A 22,791-nucleotide genomic window follows, 5' to 3' on the forward strand; every position below is an offset into this window, starting at 1 on the left:
GGGGAGTCAGAGCTTGTCCTAGCAAGCAATGGGCACAAGGCAGAATACATCCTGGATGGGACGTCAGTACATCACAGGGCAGACACAGACACAGACAAGCACACACTCACACTGGGGTCAGTTGTTCCAGAAGCCTATTAACCTGCCAGTATGCCTTTGGACTGTGGGAAGAAACCAGAGCATCTGGAGGATGTGAACACAGGGAGAACATGCAAACTCCACACAGAAAGCACCCGAGGGATTGAACCCAAGGCTCCAGCACTATGAGGCAGCAATGATAACCTCTGAGCCTCCATGCCTCCCCTTAAAAGAACATCTACAACAAAATCATAACAGTAAAAGATTAATGGATACTAACACAAATAAACCAAAATATTTGTTTTACATGATGGTTTAATTGATGACAGAGAAAACAAGCTCTGGTTCAGAATTACTGAAGCACTAATGAGCCCATGAAATTCACAAACATTTTAGACCACTGTATAAACAAAAGATACAACAGATAGAAAAGCAGCAGAATAGACTGCTATTTTATTTTGAAAGGAAAAATGAAAGGAAACTTATACATGATGGGTAACCGAATTAAAACTCAACAAAGCTTTATGTAGGAGCAAAAGTAAAAAGATGGTATTGCAAAGTTGCTCAGATCCAGTTTTCACACAATGAACAGGACGTGAAGGGCATGTCAAATCACATTGTATGCACCACAAGAAAGCACACCATTACCACAGGAGGGTTAATCCCCTGATGATGCCTGTATTCCTGGATTTGTGTTTTTGTGCTGTTACAGAAGTGCTGTGCTTGTCTGCAGTGCTGATGCCCTGAGTTCAGTTTCTTATTCTTGGGACATTAGCAGAAAATTATACCCTTAAAAAATAAGATGGTTTTATTTATATTACCTCACCAGAAGTATAAGAAGTTTTCACTATTTTTATTTTCAAGGATAGTTACTACTTATAGACAGTTGTCCAGTTGTATATTGCTTGTATGTGGTCAATATTTATTTTTTCTAAAGCATGGCTTGCTACCTAAAAATTTTGCTTCTAATGTTAATAGCCTAGCAAACAACCCTGCAAAAAACTAAACATCGAGTTACACTGAGTATAATAGTCCAACGTGCTGTCTAGTACTTTGAAAATACTAAGTAGCTGTTGTTACCATATTCTATGCAGACATTGTGGTTTTAAATTAAGGATATGCACAATGCACATCACCATTAACTACTAATAGGAACGTTGAACTAAATGAAACAAAAAGGCCCCTGTATAGGTTGGACCAGAGATCCAGAATACACCAGAGATAACCTGCTGTACAGTATCTGACAAGGGATTGTGACTCCCCAAAGCTGAGCACAGAATTGGACAAACGCTGCATGGTAGTTTCAAGCTGGCCTCCCCTTTACTAAATGCAGCCCCTAAGAGAACTAGCAATTGCATAGATTTACTTACAAGATCAAATATGTTTTCAGCTCTTAAATGGGTTGAGATACTGTAGCTTCAGTAAGTTAAATAACACATATTGAAATAAAACCAACATTATCATTTAAGGTCATGGTTGGGAATAATTATTGGCAGAGGTTCAGTAGACTAGAGGTTGGCTTGAAACCACCTGACCTCCTGATTAACACCAAACACTAAGATACCTGTGACTTTGAGTGCTGTGAGTGTACAATCGTATCAATGAGCCCTATTTATTAACAGTGATTCTAAAATAAAAAAAAACATTATTTCTTAAATACCTCTCTATGTAAAAGCAAAATACAAGAATGCAAGAAATATAATGAAACACTGTATAAATAAAAACATATTTCTCAAAACCAGGGAAATGGATAAGAGCTTGCAGTGTTAAATTATTTTTTTAATTTTCTTTGTTAATTGATTTAAGCTCTGGAAAGTGTAAAGTTCTGAAATAAAACTTGCTCAGTACATAACCATAACTAGAAGGATATGTTTGTACACTTACACCCCTCTGGGAGCTAAAACACTTTAAATTGGTTCTACTAAAACTCCTCCATTTTTATACAGCTAATTAACAATAATTTAAAGTTAGCTGTTTGAACTCTTTGTGTTAAGACTTTAGTTTAGTAAATTAATCCTAGTTTATTTTTGGCAAATCATAACAATACTCCTAATATTCACATACAGTAGCTGCTAGTTCCAGCCACCAGTGTAGCACACTATCGATACATGTATATAAAAGATGTCAGTTCTCAAATGAAACCATCAAAATGTTTTTTTTAAAAAACATACTGTACTTACTTCCTATCTCCAGTGTTAGCACACAGGTTTAATAGCTTAGCATTAAATCCCTTCTGAAACCTTTATCCTGCTGAATGTAGCTATTTGTAATTTGTAATTAGGGAATGATGTAGTTTAAAATTGAATTTCATTTAGCCAGTATGGAAGTTCTCACTCCCCTCCTGGGTGTGTGACAAGAGCTAAATTCTTTGAACCTAATAATGTGATAATTTTAGACATCTATTAATTAATTAATTCAAAAATTAATATTCTTGGTCCCTTATCTGGCAAAAGGCAAACACAAGCTGTTAACAATACTTTAATTTCTGTGTATCATCAAAGAAGATTCAGCAGCAGTAAACAGAAAGCATACAAATAAATAATTCTTCTTTTCAATCTCTATTGCTACTTCTACATCGGAACAAATTTTACTCCGTTCCCTTTCAGAAGTACTTCATTCAGATGCAAAAAGATACGTGAATAGCTTAATCAGATGTGGAGTACTACCCTCAGATAGCTTACATGGATTAACTTGAGAGTATTTATTAATCCCCTGCAGTGTGTAATGCAGAACACTGGTAGAACTAGTCTCCGACAGGTTGGGGTACTACTGTACTTGGCCCAATCCCAGCCAGTTGATTTTCCTCCAGAAAAGAGAGAATATCTCTTTTATCCAGGTGGAGGCCAGTCCTGTTGGCCTCCATCCCCAGTTGATGGGGGCCGTTAGACAACTCGGGTGAGAATCCTGAGCTTTTCTTCTCTTTTGGGGATGGTTCCTCAGACACAAAGCTCTCCCCTGTTCAAACATAGGATGAAAAACCTGAATAAAATTGTAGATACACAAGGATGTGTAGCACAAAAGGAAATTCTCAACCTTCATTTCCTAAAGCATTTTTTAAATGTACGGTCTGTATTGATAGCACAGCATTTCAGTGAGGTTTAAAATCAACATTTTACCAATAGAAAGGAATGCAAACATACTGCAGTGTGTTTAAAATGGCTTTCCTATAGGAATTCTAAAAAGTTTTATGAAACAGAGAAAAATGAATAGCCAATCAAGATATCAAGGAGGAAAAACACGGATCGTTAAACTATAAATATCAGTTCATGTAACCATTAAATATAAGATGAGAAGCAAGTTATTTATATAAAAAAAGGCTTGGTGCACATGTTGATACATTTTCATCTTCTTGACAATGTGGGGAAGAAATTACAAAGGAAAAAAATGTTTGAACATACTGTATACAGTAGTATAATTAAAAGTGTAGACTTTAAATCATGGGATGTTATGTTAAAATTGTGCAATACACAGTTCAAACAGTTGTGCTATCATTTGATTTTACTAGAAAAGAACTCAGTCTTTTGTGTAAAAGGCATGTATGTGTTCTTATACAAAAAAATGATCAGAATTATACTATTATGGCAGCAGACTGAGCCATCTTCTAATTTTAAGTCTCTGCAGAAAGCTTTGTAAACATTCTATTTTAAGACCTTGAGAGGTGACATGGTCTTCATTGTGATTCTAATCATTTTTGAATTCTGCTCCTTTTGTTCAAAAGCATGCAGCTCTAATAATCCACTAGATAGTGGTAAATGTAAAAGTTTCTTAAACTGCCTTCAGCAGTGGTAAATCAAATACTGGGGGTAGCGAGTTCTTTCTGACTGTGTCCCCAGTCAAAGCAAATCCCTGGGTCCGATAGCATCCCCACAAATATTTTTTCACACCTTTTACCTTTTAGCACACAAACTATAGTAAAGGGTATGTATACAAACATGCATACCACTAAGTCATTATTAACAACGAAACAGAATGTGCTAGCTATTTCCCTCTATCCCTAATAAATATGAATACTAAAATATATACCAGTGCTAATTTGAAACTTACATGACTAAATTAATCTTCATAATCAAATGGGAATTATTAGAATCCAGTTGGTGACAGTCTGATACATTTTTTCCTATTGATTCCAGCCTCACATTTCACTTTATACTAATGATATTTTATTGTTTTTGAAAATGTTGTCCATTCACTCACATTTTTCTTCTACAATTTAACTTTAAGTATATAAAACTAACTGATCCCTGCTGCCTCTGAATACATAACTGACAAATTTTGAATTTTGGCTGTAATCAACTGATGATTAAGCACTTTCAATTGTCTTAAAATGGTTTAAGAACTCTACCCACCATTACACAAAATTGTGTTAATTTAAAATATCACACATAAACAATAATGTAGGTGTAAATGGATGGATTCCACTGCCAAATACACTCAATAAAAATGACTGTTTTGCTTGACACTTCCATTCCCTATGTATAGATCACATTGTACTCAGTAACCTATTAATACAGTATGTGTTCAGACACAATCTGGTTTGATGCTAATGGTCCTATTTCATGACAACATTAAATAAAATTTAGGCTCTCACTCTAGAACATGTCACATAAAACAACTATCTTTCTAAAATCCATGATCTCCACTCACCCTATAATTTACCTTTTGTTATCTAATTTGTCTTTTTTGACCTACAGTATGTTTTCATTCAATTGTGATATTCCTTAGGCTCTTCCATTTCTTGCCTTACTTAAAATACTGAACGTAAGAGGCCAGTGCTGTCTGAAATAGGGGCACACCTCTTGTAGATGAAGCTGTTGTTGTGATGCTGTTTGTAATAAAACACTGACCATAACTTGATCACTTTGACTAGTTAGTAGTGAACAATTCTGATGGGATTCATTGACTCCCCAAAGATTACTGCCCACCAGGATCACCTGTGGGTAGATGATCTCCTTAGCCATGTAGTACTAATCTGGGGAAACTCTTCCTTGTGTCTGGTCTTTCTTGAATTGAATGGTGACTCGTCATTTGATATTTTTCTCTAATGCAGAGGCAGAGGTAGATCCAGTGACACTGGTGGGGTTTTTCTTGTCTTAATGTGCACACATGGGCTATCCATTCTGTGGGTGTATGGGATTAGTTGGGGAGTGGAGGTGGACACCATAAAATTCCTAATGCAAGAAATTGTATATGGCTAATGAAGTGATCTTATAAATGTAAAAATGTTGTTGAGCTCACCCATAAAAACCTCCATCCAATGGGGATTGTTTTGGTTCCCTTTGGATTGGGGAGGGAAGGGCTTACCATTTGGATATGGGAAGGATCATATTATTCTTCATATTATTTCTTTCTAAATGACCACAGCAAATGAAGAATAGCTACCTGTTTCAGATGAGCAAGAAGGACACGTTCGTTTACCCCCAATGACATGCATGATGTTGCCTTCCCCATCTGAACCATGCTCTAGCATAACATAGAACTGCAAAGGAAAAATGTAATTATACATTTTTATTAAGAAGAAATGTTTCAGAAAGCATACCAGCTAAGAGTTGCAGGAGGTCATTAGTATATGCATTCGACCAAAAAATCCACAATCAATTCAAGAATTTTACAAGTTCGTTAGTAAACAGTTTTTTACAAAAAAACGTTTAAGTGTTTTTATTATTAAAACTACTGTCTACCATGTACCCTGGGGACAAGTTTTGTGCCTGGTCTTTTTACCAGTAGTGATCTGCTTTATCTTACCATTTATAACATTTAAAGTGATTCACTTTGGGAAAGGTTAACAAGTCAAATGTATTTAATATGATGAGGGCATCACAGTTATACAGTAGTTATTATTCTTTTGTGGGGTTCTGCATTCACATAGGTTTCCTCTGGGTGCTCCAGTTTCCCCAACAGTCCAAAGATATTGTATCTGGTGTGAGTAGGTGTGTGATGGACTGCCAGCCTGTCCAGGGTGTATCCTGCCTTGAGACCTGTATTCTTCAATACGGTTAGAAAATGAATGGACAATAATAGTAATTCCTTGCATTTTTGTTGTGCCTTTCATTACAAAGGTTCTCAAAGTGTATTACCTACAGGAAGGAACAAACGTAATCCATCACTGAAATACCTCCCTCCTGCTGGATGCACAGCAGCCATTAAGGGTCAGTATCCTGTATCATTCCCCTGGCAAACAAACCTCCATAATTGACTAATTTGCAAGCTTCCAGCCCCTGAGTGTGATTAATAAACCATAAAACTGATCTTGAACTATAGCTGAAAAAAACATCCAGCACCAAGATTAAGGATACAGTTGATATGTACTGTACATTGGACTATTAGTGTAAAGTTAATGCCTTGCTCTTCTTTCAGATCCCAAAATGTTCCAATGGTATAAACTATGAGTTTAAATACTGACCAGACAGAATCTGACTTGATTCTTTATGTTTTATGAAAAATGGGGAAATGTTTACTGTATAGTGTACTACTTGTTTTACTAGAGCAATATACTGTACAATTAAAACAATCCCTTTGTAATGTCGTAAAGCCATTTGTAGTGGCATGACAGCAGCAATGTATTAATTATTCTGTTAAAGTTATTCTGTTGATATTTGTTTTATTGGAGTTTGGATTTAAATAATAGGAGACTATATCTATCACATATAGCAGACAGTGTATCCTTCAGGTTCCAGTTGTCCTGTTCTTCCACAGTGCAGGAGGGAAGGATAATTTATTTGGTTATTTAATGTTTTTCTTCTTATATGGTTTCTTATTTTTTAAATACAATGTATATTGTAATTTTACTCCAGATTACCCTATCCTGGATATTTACAGTATGGTGTAAATTTATAATCACTTCCTTTGCTCTTTGGAAGAATCTCTGGAATATAGTTACAAAACAATGCAGTTCTCCATATTGCTTTTGCACATTTGCAATATTAATCATAAAGTTAGTTTGTGTTTTGTAGCAGAATACTGAGTGACTAAAAAAATATATTAATTATATCTGATCCATAACACAATTCCTTTATGCACATGATAAAAAACCTTGATCTGGAATAGAAATATGTGTTAGATTTTTTTCACACATCATTACAAAACAACCACAATAAATCGATCTGAGCCTGTCATTGCAATTTTATCAATGTTAATATTTAGGGAAGCAAAATAGTTTTAATGGACACAGTGGACACCTGCTGAAGGACTACCATCTGTTCAGTCATAATGACTCTTGACATTTTGGCCTGGAAATTTTATGAACATCTATTTTTCAGCTCAGTTTCTTTGTGTTCCTTGTATGCTTGTTTTTTTTTTTTGTTGTTGTTGAGGAAGTTACTTCAGCATAATGGTTATCAAGGCTATCTCACAATTCTTGGGCCCTGGGTTTGATTGTGGACTTGAGATGCTTCTGTGTGGAGTTTGCATGGTCAGCCTTCCATGTGTGGGTGAGTTTTCTCCAAATACTTTGGTTACCTCAAACTTTCCAAATTCATGCTGTTTGTGTTAATTCCTGTCTCTAAATTGTGCTTATGGGTGTGTGTCTTGTGATGGACAGGTGTCCCATTCAGGGTGTAGTCCAACCTTATGCCCTATGCATCTGGGATTGACATTGGGTTTCTCTGACCTTTTATTTTGATCTTTATCCAGATATAAGCAGCTTTGTGATAATGGATGGAATATGTCATTAACAATGACCTGCGATGAACGTAGGTCACAAAGCAATACTTAGAACAAATTCCCAGATGAAGGTCCGATTAAATATTAAATGACTGAAAATGTGTTGCTTATTTTTTTTTCCTATCCAGCTTGTATGGTTTTTCAGAGCTCAGAAGTCATATCCTCAATGAAGTCTTGAATGTTTAGAAATATTTGATTAAGACCGGACCCAGCCACAATTACTTACCAGCAACAGTGGAGTGGAGCAAGATAAGGAAGAATTAACAGTGAATTAAATAGGTTAATTAAATATGGTCACAATGGAATTAAACTCTTTGTGATTGTGATATATTTAGGGAATTGTTCATGGAATACTTTTATGGTAATGTTGCTACAATTCAGAGTTTTGCATTAACATGTATGAATGCACTCCAGAATAAAGAAAGGGGGAAGTACCGGTTTTGCAACAAAAGATATCACCCAATCCAAACATTTATCTGGTACCGTAAATAACATTTAAGAAGGGCCACTACCTGTACTACTTCAGCAATAGCATTTACAGCAGGCATCCTACACCGATCACAGGCAACAAACAAGAAGGGGAGCCGCTTTTTTCAAGAGCAACAAGATCTGAACCTAATCTCTACTTTTGGGGTGAAAGTAGAGTAAAAAAACTCTCCACAGACAAACAACCAAGCAAGGAATAACCCTAGGACCTCTGATCAGCAGCAAAACTAAACATCGTGGTATCATGCCACTCTATAAACTTGAGAATTTTCCCATAATCCTAGTAAAATAAACAAATAAACAATAAAACCAGAAGCTGTTTAACAAAGTTGATTTTCTACCTTGCCCTTTGCTCCTGTTTGTTTATCCTTTGGAAATGCTGATGGAAGACAATTGCTATTAGTAACTGTGACTCATATAATATGCACTAATAGTCCATCCAGGTAGTACAGTAATTCTCAAGCCCATGTCATTGTGTATTTACCTGTTGTGTGCTGTTAGTCATAGTTTCAGTCACACTGTCGACATTGCTGCATGTGTCACTCAGTTCATCAGCATCATGACTCTTTGGGGAGTGTCTTTTTGCCCTGTAGATTAAAAAAACACAGAACAAAAGGCAAAAGAAACAATCAAAAATAGTATATTGTTTTTATATTATCAGCCTTTCAAGACCATGCCATTAAATCCTAGATTAACTAAAAAGAACCCAAAGAGTATCTTGACACAGCTTCAGGTGTGGAAAAGTAAAATCAGAAGCCAACCATCATATTATGAATATAACCATATTTTTCTATATTTACTGATGGATAAAAGAAACCCAACACCTCCTCTTCCACACTCCTTGCTAGCCATCTATTCGCCTTGCTCTAAGGCCAGCAGCATGGAGCCTCACTGTCCTGTCACTGATGTGAGCATTGTATCTGTTTCAGCAGCGATACGGGTGGTAGATTTGAAACTATCTCTCAGATGGACCAGTCTGATGTGTCGGTCCTGCTCTGGTGTGGTCACTCAAGGGCAACTGGATTTTGGACGTTCATGTGTCCTGCCGGTCTGCTGAAACCTTCTCTGCAATAAGGACACAGTGGAGCGTCTTAGTCCATAGTGTCTGGGAATGCTGGCACATGACATGCCTGCCTACAGCATGCCAATGGCCCTCTCCCTTGCTTCTGGTGACATTCGAGGCATTATGGAATGCACAGAAAACTAACTAAGTGTGGCCTTTTTCTTGAAGTGACCTAAGCTGTGAATCAAGGCCTTTTTAAAGGTGACCTGATCAGGCATTGTTCCACATGGACCTTGTTGGAAAAAAGTGCACCTAACGAGCTTTCGTGTGATTGGCAAGTTACAATGCCTCAGTCCTCAAGCTATATTGCTGGTCAGAGGGCTTAAAACAAATTTACAACTTTTTTGTGAAAGAACATAAATTATAACTAAAGTATTCTCATTCCAGAAAATGTTGCGTTTCTTTTTCCATCAGTATATCAATTGTATATTTTGTATATATATATATTTTCCATCACACTTATCACCATCATAAGAAGAAGTCATTTAGTAGTAACCTACAGAGACAAGGATGTGGACTATACACCAACAAGAATATGCCAAGCCACTTACACAAAGTCAATGGACAGAGACCATGGCAGTTACAGTAAGATACAGTACCTCACAGTGAGAAAATTCCATAGTTTGGATATAAACCAGTAGCATCCAGGTAAAAAGGCCATAGATCTTGGTAGCAGCCTTTCTTAATGTTTTCAGTGATATGAGTTCCCCACGCCCTGATTTTTCATTTCATGGATCACATACAGTAACAATAGTTACAATATAAGCATAACAGATGACAACATGTCTGGATTTTACCCTTGATTCTAAAAGGAGTATGTCATTCGGAACTGACAAAAAACTTCTTCCTGATTCTCCAAATTTGTTACAGATAATATTTATAGTAAAGGAAAGATTGACTTCATGCAACTGAGAGGTAAAAAGGAGTTTAAATTCTGAACACTTTTACTCAGAAGTAAGTGGCTTTATGATAATTTGTAGATATTTGATTTTGGTGACCCTGGAATGCATTCTATTTGAAGTGAGAAGGAAACACAGATTTAGATGGAAACCAGGAAGCAATTTTCAGGGCAAAAAAACGAAACACTATAAAAACAACACTACCAGTCAAGTGAGAAAGGCAATTTGAGGCAGAAATATTGGCAACCACACAGCTTTCAAATAAGGTTATAGATCAGTGGGTCCATTTTTGGACGCAGAAATGACCTATTTTTATCCATAATTGCTGTAGAACAAGCCAAACCAAGCATGTAATTGAAAGCGTGCACTTCCACAAGGAAGCAGGGGGCTGAATTGATCAGGGCTGCTTTGTAAGTCAAAAGAGCAAATTCAATGCAGTGTGACAGAATCAGAGAAACATTTGTAAAAGGAATCATGTACTTAAGGACCAAAAGTGAATAGAGTTTGAAGACAGTCGCACCACTAATCTGCAATTTTTTTCTATTGTTTTGGTGAACTGACAGTAAAGCTGTTCCACACCTGATCTTAGTTTTCTCACTTAACCACCGACATTACATGGACCACGCAACCTACCCTTTGATAGACACCTACAAATTTTCAGCTGAGAGTTTAATACCTATGATCTCATTCATGGTGGAGGTGCAGCTACTTTAATCTATTGTCGCTGCACTGTTTTCCCCATTGAAGATTAAGGGGCTGAATTTTACACGAACACAAATTTTACACAAAGACTCAAATCTTTTTATTTCTTTGAGTGAGAATAATGAACCCTACCCAATAATGATGTCCAGGTTTTTAACAATGTTTTTTTTTTTTAAGATGTAAGGAAATACATGCATACTTCTTCGTATCTAATACAAAACATTAAAAGCTCCAGTGTAAATCTGAATAGTGAACTACATTGTATATACACTACAAGTTAAGTTTCTAAACAATATTGTAATGATAACAATGTAAGAAAGGAGGACAAATTATTTTAAGAATATTTTGACAGATTTCTTTATTGGTCTAGTTTTCTTGCACATACTTTAAAACACAAAAAATAACAAAATATTCTTCTGACTGAAAACATCGCTTGCTGATTCTCAAGATTTAGCTTTATTATGTATGGTATGGTAAGGGAAACTAAATCCACAGCTATGGAATTTACAGAATGGTTATTAATAGAAAAAGATACATACAGTAGATAAAATTAAATGAGATACCTGAAGAAGCAGCTACTGTACATTTGTATGAGGAATTACTCTCTTAAAAATATTGGCTCCTTGGTACAGTTGAATAAATTCAGAAATTCTGTAATAATGATCAAATGTGGAAAAATGAGAGGGTTTGAGGTCATGTAAAGGCATGAGCAGTGGCTCTGTGGCTAAGGATCTGTGCCTGTGACTGGAAGGTTGCCGGTTCAAATCCTGTGGCCGGCAGAGGAATCCTACTCTGTTGGGCCCCTGGGCAAGGCCCTTAACCCTAACTGCTCCAGGGGTGCCGTACAATGGCAGACCCTCCGCTCTGACCCCAAGCTTCTCTCCCTGTCTCTGTGTCTGTGTCTCCATGGAGAAAAGCTGGGGTATGTGAAAAGACGCATTCCTAATGCAAGAAATTGTATAGGGCTAATAAAGAAACATTATTATTAATAGAGGTCACAATATGTATTGTGAAGCAAAAGTCATCTTGTGTAATACAAGTGACACACATATCTCAGTGTCAAAGAGTGTCTATTACTCTGGAAGGAGATCTACAGGCTCCTTAATGCATCACATTCACTTGCATATATTCAAGAATATATCACTCATAACCTAATATTTAACAATGGAGTCAATATTTATCAATGATAATTGAGGTTGGAGACTTCTTGAAGAAAAAGGAAATTCCCCACAGCATTTTATTATTATGATTAAAGGTGATTCTAGCATTTAAATAAACAAGTTCATTTATTATATACTAGAAAAACTGAATCACATTTTTAAAAGTTTGTCCTTGACAGATTTATGTTAATTTTACAGTCATTTATTAACCCAAATTCAGAATGCACACTACTTTTTCTACTCTTATTTTTCTACAATATTATTGCCATGAAGAAGGTTCTTACACCTGAAGAAGGCTCCACAGCCAAAAACATTGTGTTTTCTCTCTTCTATTCAGTATGGAATAAACCTATTACTTGTTCCTTTGCAGCCTACGCATGCTGACACAGCTACCCACCTGAACTATGGCAATATTATGCCCTATCAAAGGTCTAATGTTTAAGGGCTGCAGGCTAGTAACTATGTTGGACTAGCTCCCTCTCTACAGTATATATATATATCTTACATCCCTATATCTTGATCACTTTTTTTGCTCTGGAATTTATAATGCACTGAATCACCAAAACAAACACATCAACTAATACCTCAGATGAATACATTAAAATAAAATCTGTACACATTAAAACTGCTTTTAACTGTTAATTGGAATCTAACTTTCTTTCTCTTGTATGTTGCATTATCAGTTCTGTGCCCATTTTATTAACAGAAACTGCACAAGTATAACTCTCCATCAATCAATTGTCTAACATCTATAATGATTACATGACATATTTTTAATGTTTAATGCATCGAAAAACAAGAAATGCAAAGAAATCCTTCAAATAATGGCTTATTATTAATTTGTTGGTCTGATGCATTTATCCAAAACAACTTACACTTGTATACCCTTGAAACAATCTGAGTGAAACATATTGCTTTATGGTTCAACAGCATTGCGACTGCTATAACCATCTACTTCCAGAGCCCTAACCTAAGCTCTGCATAAAACCTTTAATTACTCCCTCCCCAAAGCCAAATAAATTAATAATTTTGTTTACCTGCTCTCTCACTGAATGGACAGAAGGAATTGTGAACAGTTGTGCCCATCATTTAACAACAATATTCAGCAAGTGTCATATTTTTAGACACAAGTTTCTACAATCAGTTTCTTTAGTTTAAGGGATTTCTTAATCCTGTCCTGTCTCAAAATATCCTGTTTAACATGGAGTAATACAGCTACCCTAACTTAATGTAATTCAGAAATTACTGTTTCTATGTGTATTTTAAACCCAGATTTATATTTTTTTGTTTCGTGTATTATTTATTGTATAATAATATCTAGATCATGTAATTTTATTCAGCATTATAATGCATCCATGTTAATAAGTCGTTGCACTCTATTGACAATACAGGTTTTAAAAGGCTGGACAAACACAATTGATCTGATATTGCAATACAGATATCCTGATAATACTGCATGTGTCTATTATATTCCTGTTTGAGGAAAATCCAAATTGTATTTCAAAGACCCCATATTACTGGGTATATGAGGAAAGTGGTTTACCATAATGATTAATTTTAGGCCTGTTGTTCTTCCTGATCTATAAGGATTTACAGTATAGATATATGATATAATTAGCAAACTAATTAATTCTGCAGGCGATACAATGGGTGAGGAGTGGCAAGTGTGTAGCGAACAAAGTGTGGAAATTAAATCAAGAAAAACTATGTTCAAATTTTGCAATACGCTAGCAAGATCTCATAAATGTTTTCATTTTTGATCGCCACACCATCAAAATCTATCATACCCATACAAAGATGAGCTCCAAGATTAACAAGAATGTCTCCTGGTCTCAAATGAGTGTCTTTTACAGACCTGCTAAAGGAATTCAATCTTTTTTAGTCTAGAATAAAGGAGTTGGAGAGGTGATTTGATGCTAGTGTATAGAATTCTAAAACGTACATAAAGGTTAACCCTCACGCAGTGCTGGACCCCCGAGTTGTATGTATGTTTGTGTGTTTTCCCCGTGTTTACATGAGTTTTTTCATGTGCAGAGTTTCCTTCCACAGTCCAAACACACACTGGTAGGTTATTTAACTTCTGGAAAAACTGGTGCTAGTGTGAATGCATGCGTGTTTGTGTTAGTGTGTTCCCTGTGAAGGACTTGCTTGGTGGAAGAGGCTATAGCTTCATTGCAATACTGCATTAGATAAAACAGTTCAAAAATGGATGGCTAAAATGGAAAGTGGGGTTACAATTAGAACCTTAAGACTTAGTATTGATAATAGTAGTCTTAAAAAACAAAGTTGTGTAACCGAGCTTGGTTTTTGGGGACCAAACACCGGGCTCTTTCAAGAAGTAGATGAATGAAGTTTATGATTTACTGATCTGCTCAACTACCAAGTGAACAAAAGGGGCAAAATAGCCTCCTCTCTTCTGTAAGCCTATTTATACAGGATTTCCTCATAATTAAAACTATATTTACTTAGCTGTTGAATTAAAAAAAGATTAAGTAGATATGCAGCTATCACATTTCCTTCAAGGTGTGGATAATCTCAATATATTTTATCTTTTGGAGACCTGAGTATGTGAAGCGTACTGAACCTCACCCATAGCAGTACGTTATACAGGCTGCCGCGGAGAGCAGAGAGATAAGTATCACCATGCAGACGGCGATAGTAAGGCTCCGTCTCTTCTCCTCCTCCTTCTGCTGCAATTCCCACCACTCCAGATCACTGAACTGGCAGCGTTCGCCCATGTAGCCCTTTACACAGCTGAAAATAGATTTTTCAAGTGAGCTTGCGATACATCTACAATCTTTACAGTGTAGCACTACTGCCATCTAGTGTCCAATTCTTAGAATGCTAAACACTAGATATTGAGTGGCATAACCTGTAGAACAGCAATCAAGCAAGATGTGTTGTTCACTCTTAGATCATCATCTCCTGAAGATTTGCAGATATTTAATTTACAGCAGTTAAAAAATTAGCACTTTGAAAGATCTGGAGAGATGCTATATTGGTACATTTCTTGCTTAACAGATTCAGAAATCAAAAACTAAAAATTGCCCAGCCTCCTACAAACAGAAGGTTGAATTTAAACACCTCATTGATTGTGCATTGGCTGGGTGCCTAGAGGAGAAGACAAAACAAAACAGATTAAAGTCCAGACTTATCAATAAGAATGGATCTGAGATACTTGCTTGCAGGCATAGGATCCAATCTCGGGAATGTAAAAGCAGACTCCTCCATAGAGACAGTAGGTCTCATGTGAAGAGGGGCAGCTCTCAATGAGATTATTGGTTGGCCACTGTGTGGTTGTTTCATGAGGGCTGATGGTCTTTACCAATGAGGTAGCGGTAATCGATTCTGCAATATGCACAGGCAGGGATAGTGTGACAGGAAACAATTGGTTCTGACATTTACACAGAATATCAAAACAATCCACAAATACAGTACAATTGAGTCATCTCCCGGGAACTGTAAAGCTCTCTCTTATTTCTGTCAATACAGGAGTTCAAATTAAGAAGTGCTGTCATGATGGAAATATAATTCAACAATCAATTCAACCTTCTTGAATGTTTTATTAGCTTGTCATGGTGAAATCACTTTACAAGGACTTCTTGTGTTAAAGTTATACTTTGGTAATGATAATCTGCAGTACCTGACATTTAAAGGAGAAAGTTCAAAAGTACCCTGTACATATAAAGCCAGTCCCAGTGTATCCAGTTTTACATAAGCACAAGTATTTCCCCTCTGTGTTAACACACACAGCATGCTTGTCACGGTTGTGGGTTTCCAATTTACATTCATCGATATCTGGAAAAAAGGCATTATATGCTTCTAACATCCATATAATCAAAATATCTTTTGATTAAACCAGGAAACCAATATGTCAATTATCTGGTGCGGTGAACCTGTCTACTTTAAACAATGACATTACACTGTAAATAAGCATCTAAGAAATCTTTAATCAACAGAATTGTTTATCTTGTTACATACAGTATAGGCTATTGTATCTGCTACAATAATTGTTATGATTAGAAATTATTGTCTTGAAAGATAGGGGTAGTTCAGGCTTTCTTTTGATTTAAAGAACATGCACAGCAGTAGACCCATATATTGTAAAATAACAGAAATGAAACTTTAGTTTCTGTGTAGTGTTAGTAACCACTAACAAAAACTTATCTTGACATCAGATTAAAGATTACCTTGAAACTCCTGATATAACTTCAGCATTTGTGCATGTAAAAAGTCACCAAAACATCAGTTATGCAGTCCAGAAGTTTTTTCCACATTTTTATGTCTTAAACTTATCTTAAAATTATCTGTTCTTGAGTGCTGTACCAGATTTTGATAACATTTTTATTGTTTTTAACAAATGCTAGGCTAATAAAACTTTAAAAAGCTTATACAGCAACCTCTGTGCTGTAGTTATTACTTAATATTTTGAATCTGTACAAAATGATAGTGAAGACGTATTTTTACCAGAGCAGTGTAGGCCATCTCCAATATACCCAGCATGGCATTCGCAGAGATAGCTCCCTTCTGTGTTGATGCAGTCTGACACTTGTCTGTTGCACGGGGCAATGCCAATAGTGCACTCATCAATATCTGAAATTAAAGTGCACAGCTATTAAATCCCTCATTTAAACAATATTTAAATAGCAATGCAGGTGATGAGTTCTTAAGCAGAATATTGCTTTGAGCAGTTATGAAGAAAGAAACAAAGGACAACCATTTTTCCACCTACTGTACCTAGAGCATTTTGTATGTGCTCAGAAACAGCCTAGCCACAATATGCTGCAGGTACTGTAAATATACTGAAAATATAAATATACATACTGTAAATAGCTTTGTTCCTTACTTAGGCCATCATGTGATCACTGTCCCTGATACAGTACATGTAGGTTCAAAAGGGCTCTAGATTTCTGTACAGCACTTTTTTATGTACTGTACATGTGCTGCACTTCAGGTGGTCACACAATGACATGATTTTGAAGACTGTTACACTCATTACAGTACTAATCAGATGGGGCTACCACTCCAGAAACTGCACTCCAAAATGGCCATGTGCAGGTTTTCATCATTTCCAAAAGCCCTATTGCAATGGTTGATTGGTGACAGGGGCTGATAAGAGGCCAGAAGCAGAGCAGGCCACAGAAGGCCAAATCTGCTCACAGATGGAAGATGTCAGGACTCAACAATCCTCATCAGAACAACCAATCCTCATCACAAATGGGAAGAGGCAGAAGGTACTCCAAAAATACGCTGTCCCATTGCTTCTGCCTTAGACATCAGGCTTCTCAGTCATCTGAGAGACCCACTAAGCCTGACAGACATTTGTCTCTGAGGAACAGAGAGATTGGTCGATAAGGTATCAAATCATTGTGTTGAGATAGCACGTACAGTACAGTATGAGCCACGGTAATTGGAGAGGTGGCTCTGATTTGTGATGACATTATGGCTTTCTTACATGTCACATTTTGGGTTTTTCAGAACAGTTTCTTTCTTACTCATCCAGATACACATTGGAGAATATAACCAGTATGGGCATTTGTTTCCTCATTTGTTTTCCTCATTCCTTTGAATGAGTGGAAAAATATGAATTTCATATGCTATGATCAACAGCTGTTGGATGCAGCATATACTGTATAAGCAGGGTTGTACCTTATTTTGAGAACTGAAGCAATCAGACCTCTTCAGTTTTGCTCTTGAAGTAATAAAACCAATAAGAGGCCTTGTTTACCGAGTTCAAGTTCAAGTTTATTTGTCATTCCAGCCATATACAAGTATCCAGAGAAGCGAGATATCGTTCTCCAGGACTATGGTGCGAATACAGACAAGACACTGACAATGTAGACATAGACATTTCTGACAGGGTACAGGGTACATAAGGTGCAATGTGCATAGTGCAATTACCATTAGACTTTAAGACAGGGTGATCTCTCTTGTTCTTAACTGGAATTACATTAATATTTTAATTTTAAAAAATACATCCTCACAATTGAGTACTGTTTCCAAATCCCACCCTGGAAATTAATTACATTCCCTGGAAAGAAACAATAATAAAGCCTTTCATTTGGTTTGAGTGATTGCAGGGATAGTGAACAGACAATTAATCAACTGCATTAATAAAACTATTTTCCTCCCAGAGGAACCCAAGGCACTTTAGATTTAAGAGAGGCACTCCTCTCTCTTTATCCACCACTGAAGTGCAGCAATCTTCTGAGGGACTCACGTTATCCATTATGCACCAGGTGACTTACTACACAGCAGTTCAGGTGGAGAATTAAGAAAGTGCTGCTCCAATAAAATTACAGTAGTAGTGATTAATTAGTAGTAATAATTAGTAGTAGAAAACCCTGAGAATATTGTATCTTTAAGATTAAGTTTAACAATAATTCTTAGTTTGATCCAAACAAAAACATCTCTATACCACAGGATACCTTGGGATCAAAATTGTGAAATTCATACGCAAAGTAAAGAGCCTCACTTTGTTCACCAACACCACATACAACTGAAACCTGGTTTTCCATTTTATTACTGACACTGACACCTTAAGCATCTGAGATGTAGTGAGGTGGTAACCACTAATTAGTTCTTTAGGATTACAACACACTTTCAGTAAGCACCAATATCAGTTATTGCAAAGATGTGTAACTTCCATCCATCCAATCATTTTCTATCTGCTTTATCCAATACTGGGCCACAGGGAAGCCAGAACCTATCCTATGCAGTCTCAAAGTTGTAAACATTTTTTGTTTCAATTCCTACGGTTGAACACAGTCAAGTTCTGGATAGTTCTACAACACAGCCTGGTGCATTTTCACATCTGTCCATCTCACATCTATTATTCCAAATATCTGTCGTCTCATTCCAGTACTTTCTGTATGACTGAAAGACCTGTACTGTACTTTTTTAACTCGCCCATCAAACAATCATTTATTAATGTACAGCTAAATGTATCATCAAGAAAAAAGTCATCAAAATAAAAATATATATAAATAGACCATAATCTCAAAATAAACATATTTTTATCTGACATTGACTGTAAACATTTAACTTTTTATAATTGTGGAAAAGTTGATTTTTTTCTCCACTAAAGATGGTTTTATGCTTTTCAATAGCATGTTAGAAAAACTAATTTCAAACTGAGGAAGAGCTTATTTCAAACTGGAAAAACAGGAGATATCTTAAAGAAATACAAATACACTATAAATCTTGGTTTTAATAATCTCATATTGAAAACGAACCAATACCTCCCTGTTCTTGGAAGTATTCCGTCATAGGACATTCTCTGACCTTTTGCTATAAAAATATGCCCACAGTACAAAAGTCTTCCTGAAAAGCCCATTGTTTACCTCTGCAATTTTCACCATCTCCTGTAAAGCCATCAACACACTGACAGGCTGCACTGCCTTCATGTGGAAGACATCTTGCATTGAAGTCACACCGCAGGGAAGAGCAGTCATCTTGGTCTGTAACCAAAAGAACATTTGTATCTAGTAGTATTTTCTATTCCTTATATAAAGGGGTATAAAATATAATAATAATTTATTATAGAATAATATATAGGAGATATAATTCATTAATAAAGATATACTGTACATGTGCAGTATGTGAGTGGTGCAGTGATTAACATTGCGGCCTCACAGTGCTGTAGCCCTGGGGTGCTATGCGTGTGGAGTTTGTATGTTCGCCTTGTGTTTTTTCTGTGCGTCCTCTGATTTCCTCCAACAGCCCAAAGACATGCTAAAATAAACAATTATCCAAACTGATGTGATACAGTATGTTTCAGGTCACCATCAAGGGAATTAAACTAAATATACCATGGACCAGATTCATATTAGTTTTTGTAAATCCACATTTTATTCAGTTGTTGTATGCATTAATACCCATTGTTTAAATAGATTTCAGCAAGATGTAATGAATACATTTCCTTTAACAAAGAAAATGTACTGATTAATCAATGTTTTACATTGATTGCAGAAAAGGTCCTTTTCTTTGAATCATGTGCAATGCTATTGTATTTTTCTTTGCAGAGAAATGTTTTTTTTTTTTCAAAAAACAAATATGACAAGAGAATCAATTGAAATGGTCCCTTTCTGGAGCTTTCTGAAATATCAGCAAACATTTCCTACCTAGGAAACTTGTATTTGCACCAGTTAATAGGGAAATTAGGAAAGACCTGTCATTGTATTGAGAATGTGACCGTGTAAAATGTGAGTTAGTGGTGTGTCGTATTAAACTTGGGTATTTTCCTTTTTCATTTTTATCATGTGTCTTCACAACAAATAAACTCCAACCCAAACAAGGCCAAATAATGCCACACACACTTGCAGCAATCAGGACCTTCAGTTGCAGGGTCTATACCTACAGTGATCAGGCTGTATCTGCCTCTGTGAGTCAATGGATTTAAAAGCTCACCGGGTCTTACCTAACAATTATTCCTTCCAGCCTAAGGCAGAAACACATCAAAGTTTAAAAAAAAAGCTAAAACAAAGATGATTCAATGACAGAAACAATTCCCCAGTAAAAAAATCTGTTCTACCACAGAACACATTGATTAGTTGTCATCTTAACCAGCATGTAGCACTGTGAGAAATAGTCAGTGGTTCTCAAACCCGGTCTTGGAGGGACACTATTCTTAATCACAGGGTAATTGATTAAGTTTTCTACTGAAAAAGTCAAATGGGATTCGTCATTTATTTTCACCCCTGTTGATTTTTTTTTAAATTTCAGATTACCTTCATTCAGGTGTACTGCCTGAATTGTAATCAATTGTCTAACAAAAAAAACACTAATTGTAGGAGTGGCTAACGCAGTGTCATACCCACCTCTATCAACCACTAAGAGCTGTCTAGTCACAAGTAACGGCAAGTAAGTTGAGCACGTAAAGTTTTGCTGGAAACAGTAGACTTTAAGTTGATAAATAAGCAAAAAAATCAATGAAGTCATCCATTTGGACCAGAGGCTTGGAGCTCATTTGGAATACAAGCCAGTGGACACAGTGTTCTTCCAAGGCCAGGGTTGGAAAGCACTACAGTACATGTAAATTGTGTATTAGCAGTTTCCCGTATGACTGAAAACTACGTTTTTCGTCAACACAACTGACTTCTTCTGAACCAACAGTGAAACATAAACCAGAAGACAATGGAAAATTACATAGAAGTGCATTTAAGACAGAGAACAGGTGCCATTTTTTAAACCAGAGTTGTGGGAGATTTTTTTTTTATTGAGAAGTTGTTGAAGCCAATACTGTGGATTCGTTCAAGAAACAGCAGGATGAGATCCTTTGTTAGCTACTAACAAAAAGGGCTAGATGGACCAGATTGTCGCCTCTCATTTGTAACTGTTCTTATGAGCATCCATTCCTTATGAATAAGGCTCTTGTACTTGAATTTGGGTCCACTCTGTAGAATCGAACACTTTTTCCTTCAGACCACTAGAAGTTCAAGCATATGATTTACATTTTAACATATACTGTATAAGTATGAAACATTGAATATGATTAACATTTCCAGATTCCTGATATTTTTGTGTATTGTTCAAATTAACTTAAAGTGTTTCTTAGTTGAACATTAGATACAGACTGATTTCTCACAACACTCAGCACCTCACAGTACATCGTACTGTGTTGGATGGATGTTCTGGATGGATGTATTGGGACAGTACTCTGCAGTATACAGTAATCATCTGCTTCTATGAAGTTTCCTTAAATTGATGGTTTCTTGGCAAGAAATATTAATTGAAAATAATGATTTTCTTTCTTTCTACAATAAATGTAATACTGTACCTGACACCATTTTCTCTGTGACCAGTGTGTCTTCTGTCTGTTCTTCTTCAACATCTGCCTCTCCAGCTGAAGAAGATGGACTAGAGATGGACAGGGGAAAGCTGTCATCTCTTAATGTTTTATTGTTTAAGGAAAACAGGCTACGAGAAGGTGTATCTCCAGATGCTGCAGAGAAACCATCAGAAAAATTCCATAAATGCTGGATCATTTATCAGTCAGAAATAGCAATGCATCACGCCTTTTTCAAAACCCTTCGAGAAAAGACAAGAAATATTTTTTCTGTTATTTAGCATCTATTCACAGATATGTAAAAAACTCACTGTCAATGTGACAGGACATATGTGCCTGGACATACTTCATATTTACCATGTAATACATGGTACATGACTTCAAATTGGGCCAGAACCTTCCAAAACATTTTAGGAGGTATTAAGGCTCCGTGGTGTTGCCATTTTAAAATTTGCAGTTGATTCACCTTACTAGACAGCTTGTCTCATGCCTCTTCCAAGTTTTTCCCATAACTGCAAACTCAGTCTTGCCAATTTACTCTGACACCCTTGCTTTATTTAAGTAACCAGCTGTCAGAGAAAGAAGTTACTGCATGCATCACTACAGTTTATGTTCTCAAGAGGTTACAGCTTTGAACCAACACATTTTAAGGTTAGTTTTATGTGGTTTCATCCTTGTTCAAGCCAAGCAATGAGCTGTGTGTCTAAGTCCAAAAATGTGCCTGTGTTCTGGTTACACAGATGCATGAACACATTCACCAATGATCTTGTAGTATTTAACAGTTTTTGGAATGGTAAAAATTGTGTGTTTATAGATTATCCCTGATTATTATTCTTAACGTTTTGTTAATTCAGAAAATTATATGTTGTTAATAACAGATCATCTAGACAATTTGTTTCTTTAACGTGTGCAATGTTGAATAATACACTTCAGTTAGTGCACATAGATCTCACTGAT

The 22,791-nt window shown here is 36.2% G+C and overlaps 1 protein-coding gene across 2 annotated transcripts in view; it reads right to left on the reverse strand.

The window, feature by feature from the left end:
• Window positions 1–503: 503 nt before the first annotated feature.
• egf (epidermal growth factor) overlaps window positions 504–22,791 on the reverse strand; it is a 56,143-nt gene continuing 33,855 nt past the window's right edge. For both annotated transcript variants that reach the window (XM_015345286.2, XM_015345287.2), the window contains 8 exons: window positions 21,826–21,990; window positions 19,391–19,507; window positions 16,515–16,640; window positions 15,230–15,395; window positions 14,637–14,801; window positions 8,708–8,810; window positions 5,458–5,554; window positions 504–3,033 (listed from right to left, as the gene is read on the reverse strand). In XM_015345286.2, the coding sequence (XP_015200772.2) occupies window positions 2,822–3,033; window positions 5,458–5,554; window positions 8,708–8,810; window positions 14,637–14,801; window positions 15,230–15,395; window positions 16,515–16,640; window positions 19,391–19,507; window positions 21,826–21,990 (1,151 nt within the window). In that variant the 3' untranslated portion in view covers window positions 504–2,821. The remainder of the gene's footprint in view (window positions 3,034–5,457; window positions 5,555–8,707; window positions 8,811–14,636; window positions 14,802–15,229; window positions 15,396–16,514; window positions 16,641–19,390; window positions 19,508–21,825; window positions 21,991–22,791) is intronic.

The sequence above is a fragment of the Lepisosteus oculatus genome, chromosome 1 (assembly GCF_040954835.1).
Source record: "Lepisosteus oculatus isolate fLepOcu1 chromosome 1, fLepOcu1.hap2, whole genome shotgun sequence".
Lineage (NCBI taxonomy): Eukaryota > Metazoa > Chordata > Actinopteri > Semionotiformes > Lepisosteidae > Lepisosteus > Lepisosteus oculatus.